General features: G+C 40.4%; 1 protein-coding gene across 3 annotated transcripts in view; it reads left to right on the forward strand.

Moving 5' to 3' along the window:
- The window catches only part of creb5b (cAMP responsive element binding protein 5b), a 473,696-nt gene extending 469,487 nt beyond the window's left edge, over positions 1–4,209 (forward strand). For 2 of the 3 annotated variants that reach the window (XM_038797274.1, XM_038797276.1), the window contains one exon: positions 3,512–4,209. In XM_038797274.1, the coding sequence (XP_038653202.1) occupies positions 3,512–3,675 (164 nt within the window). In that variant the 3' untranslated portion in view covers positions 3,676–4,209. Of the gene's footprint in view, positions 1–549; positions 684–3,511 lie in introns of all 3 variants that reach the window. The other variant, XM_038797275.1, reaches the window with a different exon arrangement.
- The last annotated feature ends 9,146 nt before the right edge of the window (positions 4,210–13,355 follow it).

The raw sequence follows: 13,355 nt of genomic DNA on the forward strand, positions 1-13,355 counted from the left end.
CACATTTAGCCGGGTGTTTCCCAGCATTCACAGCGCCAAGAAACACCACGCTATCCATTGGGACTCTGATTCAATTCGGGGCCTCAGCAGGAACTCCCCGAAGAGGCCGCACTTAGTCCGTTTCCTCGTCCACCCACTGGAACCCCTCTGCAGGAGGCGATCGGGACGCCATTTTTCAATCGATCTCTCGAACCCCCGAACTACCCACAATGGGCGGGATTCAGTTTGCGACGTCTTGTTAGGTCCCGGTAGATCTTGCGAGGTGTGGCAAGCTGGTTAGATCCCGAAAGAGGGATCTCCCGACATCTAACAGCCACGCTGTCTTTCGAGCGCAACGCGGCTGGTAGATCGCGCGTGATGTCCCCTTGACTCAGCAAAACTCCAGGGAAACTCATCAAATTATCCCCAGCCCCAAGTTATATGAAAATCCCATTATGTGCACAATTATCAACAGTTCTTCATATATCAATGTATTCTCTTGTATGTACCTTGTGGCAAAGCTGTACATTAACTACACAAAATATAAGCACGTGTTCTCTTTTCTTAAAGAAAACAAAAAAATCCATGCACAAGGAAGAAATACTCAATCTGGTGCACATAAAGATGGGGTTCCCAGGGAACATATCCTTTGTTGAATTTGGGACCCCAATAAATGTTCAGTTCTGTGAATTTGGGAGGTGAAGGTAGGAATTTCACCCTTTGTATCTATTATCAAGCCTATTTTTACTTGATATGAAAACATATTGGGGCTAAATTTGATACCCCAAAAACACAAGACGGTGTTCGCCGCTTGTCCGGGATTACAATTCATTGGAATAAATGAGGCAAATCCGGAATTGCAATTCTCAGATAACCTGCACTAGGTTCTTCTGATGTAGGCAGAACACAAACTTTATGCTGCCTGCTCATTTAAATAATTGTAGGGTCATGCCCAGTAAAGGCATGTCATAGTCATAACTTTAAACATGAACTGCACTCACATGGAAGCTTTTAGAACTGTCTTTTATTGATTTAAAATGATGAACTGTTAAAATAGCTGCCACGGTATCAGGCGGCATTTGCTTATTCAACACGGACTACCAAGCTTCCAGAAAGTTCTAATTGAATTAACCTGGATGGGAGATCTGCTCCTGGAATGGACATATCCAGACAGCACCGGTCAGTGGAACCTGCTGTTGTTTGAAGCTAATTCAAACACAGAAGATGGGATTTTCCAGCCCCCACCCCACAGCATGGTTTGTAGCGGTGGAGGAAGCCTGCCATTGGCTGGGGTGGGTTTTTCCAGTCCTGTCGTTCTCAATAGGTTTTCCCTTTGTTCGCCACTGCCGGGACACCCGCAGTGGAGGTGGCCGTCAACAGCCAGTGATTGCTGAGGATTACTGAGAGGCTGCTCTGGGAAGAGGCAGTTGTACTGTGAGAACATAGGACATAAAGTGCAGAAGAAGGCCATTCGGCCCATCGAGTGCACCGCCCCACTTAAGCCCTCACTTCCACCCTATCCCCGGCACCCAATAACCCCTCCTAACCTTTTTGGTCACTAAGGGCAATTTATCACGGCCAATCCACCTAACCTGCAAGTCTTTGGACTGTGGGAGGAAATCGGAGCACCCGGAGGAAACCCAGGCACACACGGGGAGAACGGGCAGATTCCTCAGACAGTGACCCAGCAGGGAATTGAACCGGAGACCCTGGCACTGTGAAGCCACAGTGCTAACCACTTGTGCTACCATGCTGCCCTGTGCAGCGTGAACCTGCTGTCCTCTCACAGGATGACAGCATTCATCCTCCCACCATTCCCATTCTACCAGTGCCCTTGCTGTTGCCTGTCCACGTGCCATCTCCTCCACTGAAAGTCAGCAGCCTTCTACCAGCCGTGCAGCAGCACTGGGGCAGCAATGTGTAAAATCCCATCTTCCCATTTTCCTCCACCCCCTTCGAGCAACTTCTCCTCCTCAGTATTGCCACTACTTATTCTCCCTGTCATACTGCAGGCCAAGGGGGATACAAACTACTGCATCATTGCATGGAACAGGTAGCCTGAGCAGAATCCTTGAAGTCAGGCCCAAATAATTTAGAACCTGGCATTTCACAGCTGGTAAACATCAGCAACTTTATAGAGCATTAGAACCATCAAAAACGTCTGCTAGCAATAGCAATGGAACTCAATCAGCAGTTAATCCAAGAGTAGTTGAAACCTTCAAATAGAACTGCTATGGATCCATCCTCCTGCCGAATGCATGTTCAGCTGTGGGCGGTGGCCCACTGGCTGGAGCGTTTGGCATTGCTGGCATCAGATCAATTGGCTTCTTCCATCCGTGCGAACATTTGACCCAAGACAGCATCCAGCACAGCTCGCACCATAAGTGTGCGTCCTCACCACTGACTTCTGGGTGAATCATGCACCTTCCCCTGTGGCACCTTTAATCAGATGGGAGCATGGTGAGAGTGGCACCTTCCCGCTTCCATTCCATTTAAGTCTGTCCCACCCCGCCGCCAATTGAGACCCTTAGGTTGACAATTGGTGGCCACTTAAGGACCTCATCCGGCTGCTGCTGGGATTAACCCAGCAATGGGCAGGGGGTTTCACCATGCAGAGAGCATGTCTGTTCGAAGGGTACTCCCCTTCCTGCCGACTGCCTTCCACCCTGTCCACTGCAAACCCCATCCCACAACCCCCTTTCCACCATTACTCACATTTGCCTGGGTCCCTTCTTTATCCAAGGCCTTGGTTAGGTGTAGGATTAGCAGCAGGCACTACCTCCCTGGGAGGGGCTGATGAGTATACAGGAGAGCTGCTGCCGATGGTGACCATTAGCATTTGGCAATTGAGGCCTCTAGTCCTGGGGTCCTTGATCAAGGGGAAGACTTATTAAGTGCTTGAGTCACACAAAATGTTATGGGCCTTCTCAAGAGGAGACGACATGGGAGTTTTGCCAGCTCTCCAGCTGGCAGCTAAGATGCCCATCACCTCCACAAGATTCTGCCCTTTTGTTTTTGAATGGAAAGAACATCTGTACTGCTAAAGATATGGGAAATACATAAACAAATTTTGCAGCCACAATGCACAGGAGGTCAAAGTGTCTTTGAAAAGATGAAGTAGGTTAATATTTTGGATGAGAAATGTTAACCTATTCTCATGAGAAATGTTAACCTATTTCTCTTTCAGCTGCTGATCAGCATGCTGTGTATTTCCAGCTTTATTCTAATATTCCAGTATTTGACATTTTCTTTCCCTTCTATTTGCACACTTGAATTAATGGCTGTTTAAATGAAATAGGAAATAATGTCTGTTTTAAATTTAATAGGAAATAAATTCACTTCAGGCAAACAAAACATTTTGTGAAAAGAAAATAGCGTTAAGAAAATAGATAGGTGGAATATATTGAAACATTCCATTTTGTGTCATACGCTACAAACTTTCCAGTTGGGAATATGTTATGTTTTTTTAGAAAACCGTTCAAACCACGACTTGAACAATATTAATTTTGAATGTTATTTTTTTTGCCCCCAGGTCCTGAGAACAGTCAGCCAGGAAGTCCTATCCCTGCTTGCTCTCAACAACAGGTCATCCAGCACAATTCAATTAGCACTTCGACTGCCGTCAATGAGGTTGTAGGAAGCTCCACCCTCACCCAGCTATCCAATCAAAGAACAGACCTGAACCCTATCCTCTAAATACCGTCTTCCATCAGGCTTGTGCTGGCAGAGGGGAAACAAATCTTCTGCTCCATTCAGGACTTTTGGAATGTCAACATAACCCTGGAATTAGATATAATTTCAGGAAAAAAAGACAATTGCTTTTCATTTTAATAGTTATCAAAAAGCTACGTTTTTTTTTTACTTTAGTTACGAAAAAAAGGGAAATATGCAATTAATGTGCTAATAGCTTGGGAATGCTTTATTGCTTCTCTCATAACTTGCTGGTACCAATTTGAAGGTTCTGCTAAGAATTTTTGAACTTTCTGAATTTTATTACAATATATTTGTATATAGTCTCCATCTATTATCACCGGCAAGATCTAGATATCTAACATGACCTGGAAATTAACAACTAAATTGAGGCACCAAACAGTATGGCCATCAGTAAAGGGAAGCCTCCTACCTATACTATCGACATATCACATAATGCAGCATCTATTTCTTAAAAAATTGTTTATTTGCACTGAAAATCAAACTTTATGAATTGAGATTAAAGAAGAGTAAGATCAACACAATATATTGAAATTTACATTATTTCAATCTGAGAAACAGGCTGTCATTTGAACTCCATTCTCAATATGAGCCATTTTGATGAATATATTATAGGTTATAATTTTCATGGTGTGTATCACATCTTAAGAATCTATCTTTCAGTCACACTTCCCCCATTTATATGAGTTTTAGGTTATGTACCATCTTTTAAGATTCACAATAAGAATGATCTACTAAACAGCTCTGCAATGTACCTAGATATATCCTATTGACACAAGGTTGTGACATCAGCCCTATAAATCATACGTTCAGGCTACAACAGTAGTGTTCACACAAACACGGGTTTGTCTGGGCAAAATCTGTTACCTAATTATGAGCCTGTTGTACATCAGTTTTTCCTGCAAACTGAAAAACTATGCACAAAGCCAACTAGTTATAATCCCTCTTAAGAACCAGACAGCCCTATTTATTTGAAGCAACACAAAACAATTGAAAATAGTTGTAATGTCTTGACAAATACTATTGCTGTTTGAGACTAAAGGCTGATCATTAATATTTTTAAAGTAATTTGTGTATTTTGGCATGTTAATAATAGTTCAAACATAGTGAGACCAGACAATAATTGAATAATCTGTATGGTTTAGTGAGTGGACTGTAAAATGCACTTTTGATTCCAAGCCGCATCTTGATATTCCAGCCCTCTGATGTTTAATTTATCTTGGTGGCCTCAGTAATAGTCGGTTTTGTAACTTGTAGGTTGGAATCACCTTTCATGGCCTACCTTGAAGCAACGTTGGAAGTGAGTTAGTAAAGCCTATTCTGGATACTATTGGGATGTGGACCAATTATAGCACAAAATTGAAGAAACAGTGGCTGATCCTGCAGTCTGGCACTGCTGCTAAGCAACTGCAATGGCAGGTAGTGCAGTTCAGAAAATTGGGGTCTATAGCCCGATGCGACCATCAATCCACATGAGACGGAGAGTTGAAGTGAACTGTGGCTTTAATCAGCTAGAACTGTGCCTGCCTACGACTGCTCTGCACTGAGAGCCGCGTGCAGGGCAGCAGCTCTATATACCTCCCCTCAAGGGGAGCAACCTGATAGAAAGTGGTGTAATACAATACAATGGTCCATAGGTGGATCCCGTAAGGGCAACAACATAGTACAATGCAATACAGTGGTGAATGGCTGTTATAATACATTCACCACATAGCCCTGGGCTGTGGTTGTGTAATCTCCTTGTTTGGGCTTGCTGTGAGCCCCCAGGGGTCAATGTTAACCAAGAGTGGGTGGGCAAGCAGAAGAGAAATGTAATGATTGGCCTATGTTTCACACCAAGGGTATCTTAACTCACATGCCTCATTTAAATGCTGATTGTCCAATTGTTGCAGAGCTCAGCGAGTGCCTTGTCCACCGCCAAAATGGGAAGAATCAAAGTTGGATATTGGAGGGAAACAAGCATGAAATGGAACTACTTCACTTTAACTTTTCCCCTGCTCCAGTTCACAAAACAGAGAAAGTTAAATTTCCCCCACAGAATGAGTCTTACACTTCCCTCTATAACATTTGGATGAGAGTACTGTGTCTCGTGGAGTATGCACATGAGCTCTTTGGCATATTTCCATTGGCCTCCTTCACCAAAATATTTTCCCTTGGTTGTTAAAAATTGTTACAATGCCAATTAGTCAAAAGAACTCTGCAAAGTTAAAATCTAGCTACAAGTTTACATTTTTGATTCTCCAGCTAATTTACAGTAAATATTCAAGTATGGGCAATGCATTGTCAACAGACTAGAGTAAAATGTCCACTTCATGGCATTTGAAATGACATTGCAAACCAGGAGACTCACATCAGCCCGTGATGCAAATTTCCACCCATTCCCTACAGGGGAAAGCTCCACACATGCACTGAACTGGTAATTTAATACCATCTGTCACATGGAGTGAATCAGGCTAAACCTAAATGCAATCCCGTTGGGATTGAATTCAGTCTAAATGATCCTGATCCAATGTAACCTCTTGGGGGAGGGGGGAGGTTTTAGCATTAACCTAGTTTTAATTTGATATATTAGTCAGGAATTTTGAAGCGCTGACGCACTGGAAAGAAATTACCCAAAGTACTATATTATAATCTTGATCTGATATTCATTCTTTAAAGAAAAACACTGACACTCTTAAAGAATTTTGCAAATGATCATGCTGGTAATTGATCCTTCCAATCAGATTAGAGTAATCCTTAGCTGCTTAAAATAAGATTTCTTCTCTTTGGGGAATGGGGTATTTGAAAAGATCACTTAACCATTATCACAGTGAAGTGAAGGATACAGGAGATATGTGACGACAATATCACATCTTTGACCGATTCACTAGCCAATGAAAAAAATAAAAGATACTTCCATCAATTAATTATTGACTATGTTTTCAAAACGTTTAAAGCAAAGTGTGTAAAGAAACCACACTTATTAGCAAGCAGGCAAACAGAGACTGAGCAAGGTATGTGGGATTCACTCGGTGCACGATTATTAGAGGCAACCAAGGGCAACAACATAATCTTCGAAATGAAACTTTGTCATCTGTAAATTGCAGATATTTTACATGAGCAAACGCCACAGTACTTAACTCCAGGTTGTCTGAGATGCCTTTTAAAAGGGCGAGTCAAATGTCAGCAGGAATGCTTACAATAGAATCACATATCCACTTATGACCCTAGAGGTTGTGTTTTGGCTTTAGCTTATGTGTAAGTCTGAAACATTTAATGAAAGGCTACTCTGCACCCTGGGCAGATTGCTATTTCAGTACATTGCATGGAATGAGAAAAGGTAATTTGTCCTCTCAAGTCCTTTCCATGAACAGTCCACTTTGACAGTGACTCTGTGCAGCTCCATTAAATATCCTAAGGAAATGTTACATGAAGTTTCTCCCTGCGGTAACCCAAAAGGCAAATCAATTTAAACAAAATAATGGCCAGGAAATTGGTCTGGGCCTGTTTTCAACCAATGAATATCCAAGCTGTGAGATCTGAAAATCGATGTAATTTGGTCCTTGGTCCTCATTAATGTTCTCAGCACTAGTCACAATTCCACAGGTAGTTTGCCCGAGGGAAAACATCAATGCTTCATAGATAGCAGCCCTCAGTTAAGATCCCGATGCCTGCCCCACTCATCGACAATTAATTTCTTGATGGAGTTCTTGTCATTTTGAATGATCTAAAGCCTGTTCTTAGGTATCCGCTGGATGCCTATAACAAAGTTCCCACAAATGTCCCAATTTCTACCCCAATATGACTAAGCCTACAGGGAGTGAAGGATGTGTCTTAGGATGAAGCCAATTAAAGTTATTTTTGGTGAATACATCAATGAAGATTTGCACAGTTTTATGACTAGGTAGCAATGAAGAGTTAGAACTTGTCTTCTGAAGTCATTTGAACAATTCTTTTCATGTTTGCAGGCAATTTCAGACCAAGCCACTTTAGAAAATTATGCCCAACTCCATTCTGTGTAGCACACAAGGTCATAGAGGTATACGGAACAGAAAAGGCCCTCCAGCCCATCTTGGCTGCACCGGTCAAAAACAACCACCTAACTATTCTAATCCCATTGTCCAGCACTTGGCCCATAGCCTTGTGTGCCCTGGGATCGCAAGTGCACATCTAAATACTTCTGAAATGTTATGAGGATCTCTGTCTCCACCACCCTTTGAGGTGGTGAGCTCCGAACTCCCATCACCCTCTGGGTAAAAAGGTTTTTCCTTACATCCCCTCTAAACATCACATCCCCTCTTAAATCTATGCCCTCTGGTCATTGATTTGTCCACCATGGGGAAAGATTTGTTCCTGCCTACTCTATCTATGCCCCACATAATTTTATACATCTTATTCATGTCTTCCTCAGTCTCCTCTGCTCCAAGGAGAACAATCTAAGACTATCCAATCTCTGCTGCCCAGGCAACATCCTGGCAAATCTCCTCTGCACCCTTTCCAGTGCTATCGTATCCCTCCTATAATGTGAATTCCAGAACTGTGCACAATACTCCAGCTGTGACCTAACCAACATTTTATGCAGTTCCAGAAAAATCTCCCTACTCTTAAACTCTATGCCTCAGCTAATAAAGGCAAGTATACCATATACTTTCTTAATCATTGCATCCACCTGCTCTACTTCCTTAAAGGACCAGTGTACATGCACACCAAGATTTTCTGATCCTCGGAGCTTCCAACGGTCCTGCTGTTTATCATGTATTCTCTTGCCTTGTTTGTCCTGCACAAGTGCATCACTTCACACATCCAGATTGAATTCCATTTGCCAATGATCAGCCCATCTGACCAGCCCGTCTATATCCTCCTGTAAACTAAGGCTATCCGCACTATTTACCACCCCACCAATTTTCCTATCATCTGCAAACTTACTGATCAACCCTTCTACATTCATATTTAAATCATTTATATTAACGCCATTGAGAATCTTTGTAACTGATGTGAGTCCCTCTTGGCAAATCACAGTATCAAGGAAATGTACTCAAGGCCATAGAGTAAGCTTTCACTAAAAACAACTGCTGTTCTTGTGAAAGCAATGTCAAACATAACTGTGTGAAAGAAAAGGAGTAAAGGATCTTGTATTGAAAATAGTTACCATCTACTGTTCCCATTCCCTTTAATATAATCACCAAATAATTCTGTTCATTAATTAAGTCTGCAAACATTACAAAAATATAACTCACTCACATTTCAGAAGAAATCTTCAACATTAGAATAAACATGTGTTAAATTTCAGACTGGTTCTAAATGTAACTTTTGCCATTGAATTCATTTTGCTATTGATAACATCTTGTCTTTGTTAAGTTTCAAAGCTGCATTAATTGGATTTGACCCCAAGTATGGTTGATTCTTTGCATCACATTACCTTCAAAAAATGAACCATTTTCATGTGGTATATTAAACTATAACAAAATTTGCTTGCTTCCTTTTACAAATACTGCCTGAAGGATTTGTCCAGGTTTCAAAAAACCTGTCAACTTAAAAAGAATGCAAAGGGAAATCATTTCTATGTATCTTGAGCAGCACTTTACTGAGTTGAACTTTTCCACTGACCTTTTCTTTTGTACTATATCTTTTAATAGTTAAGCATGTTTAACAATTTTCCTGTTACCTTCTTCAGTCTAGATTAGCTGTGGTCCATCATTCTAAGTGTTACATGTGACAATTGTTCTTCTGAATCTGTAACAGATTTAAATCTAATGAAAGAGAAGGCATGCATTATTGATGTTTATATTATTGGACGAAGCGGTTTGCTAATAAGCTAAGAGAAAGAGCATACTGTGCTCAACTTTGACATGCATTGTATTTGTGCACTTTGTTAGTTTCCTGTATAATAGTGAATGATGGACCTGTAGCCTTGGTCTTCAAGGATCTACAACTGATACACTGGGCTTCAGTGGGGCCTTCAACCTTCCCGATTTTGGTTGCACTAAAATACCCAAACTAAGTTGCACAGTATTCAGCAAAATGAGACTATCTCATGTACATCTACATTGCAGAAACAGTGTTTACAATGCTTCCCATTTAATTCATGTTGTATTAATCTTTTACACTGCAATATTGCAATTACATAAATTAACCCTGAACACATTCCTTCATCTGCAAAACTTAGTTTGTAGGGTCACAATTCTAGAATAATGATTTCCCTGCAATTATGGATATAATTCTAAAAAGAGAAGATGGAACAGGAATGGTGCACTTTTATTGCAGACAAATGCTTGTTTGAAGGCTGCATTTCTAAAACCAAGCACAACCACAGATGATAATGAATTCAAAAGGTATGGACAAAAATATTCTGTTGAAATGGAGACTGCATCAAGATCAAACTTTAATTATTTTGCAGCAAGAATTGGTTCATTTATAACTCAGAGCAATATAGTGCAGCATAGAAAAAATCCATTTCTTATCTACCTGAGTTTGAGTATAATCTGCTTTGAAACCACAAAATCACATTGTACTTTGGAGCGCAGGTGCTGGATAACATAAAACATTTTCTGTAAGATCATATTTCACCCAGTTCAGTACAGAATTTCAAAACTTAACAAGTGTGTATTGATTAATATCCAGTAATAATTTTTATCTCCCCATTACTGATGCACACTGCTCCTAATCTTCAGCTGTATCTATGATTAACTGTCCATTGTGTCACCAGTATTGGTTGGGAGTCTTGGCATCTTCATTACTTTTTGATAAAGCATCAGTTTATGCAAAACACACCATGGAATACAAATAGTGGACTGTGCTTTCACTATTGGGGACCAAATAAAGAGTAGTCAAGGTAGGCACAGCTTATGTTGATGTTATATGGTGCTATCTGAATTTGTAAAGTGGTTAACATTCCAGAGAAAATTGATTTAATAGTTTTGAACTTGAAGTTTTTAAACTGGGAGTTGTTGGGAAAATTATTACTTGACGTTCTTGCTAACTTTCTGGAGCAAGATTATCCATTTTCTTTTCAAAAATGTTTTAACTAACATATAATACCAGCCATAAAATGGATCAGTTTCAATCCAAGAGAACTTTTGTTCTAAGTGCAATGTTAAAAATCTAAATCACATATTTTAGAATTTCTCCAGTTCTTACATTCTGAAATAAAAAGTTTTCAAATATGTTCCTTTATTATGGAAAGCATTTCATGGAAAGCACTATGAACACAGTTATGTAGATAAAGATGTTTAGAAATAGAAAGGGTGTTTTCTTTTTGTGTTGAACAATCACAATCAGTTCTCCATTTTTCCTTGGAATGGTTATGACTAGAAAGCTTGACAAAAATATATCAGATTGGAGAAGTGATATATTTTCTTTGCCTCTGGAAAATTAGCAACATGATGAGAGGCATGTGGGCACTTTAGGGAACATGGAGGCTTCACCACACATTTCGGTTTTTGAGACACTTCCTGAATTATACATATAAACTCCCCTATCCTGCAATGAAGGTAGTTAGACAATACCACCACTGTTAAAAGTGCAGATTGTAGGTAGTAAGAGAGCAGTGAAACTTAGTTTTTGTTGTTAATTTAAATGGTGCTTCGCCTTTGTCAAAAAGCACCATTAGAGGTGGACCACCCCACGCTTGTAGCTCAGCTAATTGGAATCAATGATGTATAATAGCAATGTGGTTTGAAAGGGAAATCCATCATAACCTAATTTCTCTGAAGTCACGTCAATGCACCTGAATACACTTTAAAAATCACAGAATTAAACAGGGCCATGTGTTTGGAATCTAAGTTGTGAAATAATAGTTTAATCTCTCAGCACATCAGCTAATCATGGAGACAGTATTCCCTTCTTTTAACCCATCTGGGATTTATTTTCGAATGCACAGATGTGGATCCACATGCTGTTGAAGCTGCTTCCACTTTGTTAGAATTCCCATACTGTTTGTTCAAAAATTCAATTCAATTGCTTCAAACACTACCCAAATCAACATTGTGACAAAATACATTCTGTCTATGCCAGCGAATTGCATTCTGTCTCTTTAAGCTTTGGTACTCATTGGTATCACAGTGTGGACAACATTCATCTTGTAGCCTTCTGAAGATGTTTGTTAACCACTTTCCTTGGCACAAGGAATACATATTTGGTACATACATGTAAATACTTGTTTTGCAGCACTTATCTTTTTGTTATTGTATTTTAAGCTTATGCTTCATGAGCATATTCATATTTGAGAGTAATGACCATTAAATCTGTTGAGCTATTTTAAAATTTTATATTTCAATAATGCTGAAAAGAGGTATGTTGCCAAAATGTTGTCTTGCCCTCGTCAGGAGAAACAGAAGAATCACAAATTCCCAATCAGCCACAACAATCTATACTACAAGAATGCTGATTGGTTGGTTATTCAGCTCTGATTAGCCAAGGCATTATCATGAAGAAAGCAACCTAGAATTATAGGCTCCTCTTGCTCCTACACATTTCAAAAAAGGTGCAAGACTTGAACATATTCCTTTTGTTTGCAGAGAACGAGTCCCTGTGCTTGATTGTCGCTTCTAGCAAGTGTAAATGAGCCAGATTACGGCTTGACTGGTGATCTTAAATTGGGTGTTAGTGTAGCTATTAGCGTGCTCAGAAATGTTAAGCAAGTGCTGCCCAATTGCAGAATCATATCTAACAGTGGACGCTTTGTTTTGGATTTTGCAAATGAGGTTGTGTACGTTGTGTACCTATTATGAACAACCAGATTCAAGCAGCCAATCATTGGGGCATAAGGCCTACATACCTAGAATTGCACCAACACTGAAATACATACACAACATTAGGATTTCTGTGACCACGGCCCAAGCTGGAGTCTATGATAGCCCACAACCTGGACAGGCCCTGCAGGAAGCTGCACTTCAGGCAAATTATCAGTAAACACACACACAAAAGCTGGGAGATTGTTCTTTTCTCAATACCTGTTTCCATATGGACATGTGTAAATGCATTCAGTATGAGAACTGTGAGATGGCAGAATGTCTTTTTGGATTGATGGCAGAATCCTGTTAAAGGAAAATACCATTGGCATAGCCATTGCATAATGGCAGTGTTGGGTAGAAGTGGTATTTTCAACTAAAAGTGAGTTGCTGTCAGTTCGGGCTAACTCACTGGCTTTTAAAGCAGCCCAAGGCAGGCCAGCAGCACGGTTCAATTTCTGTACCAGCCTCCCCGAACTGGCGCTGGAATGTGGTGACTAGGGGCTTTTCACAGTAACTTCATTTGAAGCCTACTTGTGGCAATAAGCGATTTTCATTTCATTTCATTTCAAAACTTCATTCTGCCTATTACACAATTGAGCAACGATGTGTATGAGTTTCAATGTCAGTCCAATGCCAAGCAGGTCGGACATATGTTCGAACAATTGGCTGATCGAATCAAGTAGCATATTCCTTTGCAATAGACAGGATACAGAATGTACTCAACCAACCCGCACCTACAAAATCCAAAATATAATATCCACTGTTAGATGTAATTCTGGACCCATTCTCTGCAAACAAAAAGAAGCAGCTTAAACCTTGAGCCTTCTTGAATTACACAGAGCTTGGGGATGCAATAGCACCCTGTTGCTTTCTCCACGGCAATACCTCAGCTAATCAGAGTTGACTTGCCAACCAATCATCACCGCTTTGTACTGTAGTATAAATTATCACTAT

This window comes from Scyliorhinus canicula, chromosome 5 (genome assembly GCF_902713615.1).
Source record: "Scyliorhinus canicula chromosome 5, sScyCan1.1, whole genome shotgun sequence".
Classification (NCBI taxonomy): domain Eukaryota; kingdom Metazoa; phylum Chordata; class Chondrichthyes; order Carcharhiniformes; family Scyliorhinidae; genus Scyliorhinus; species Scyliorhinus canicula.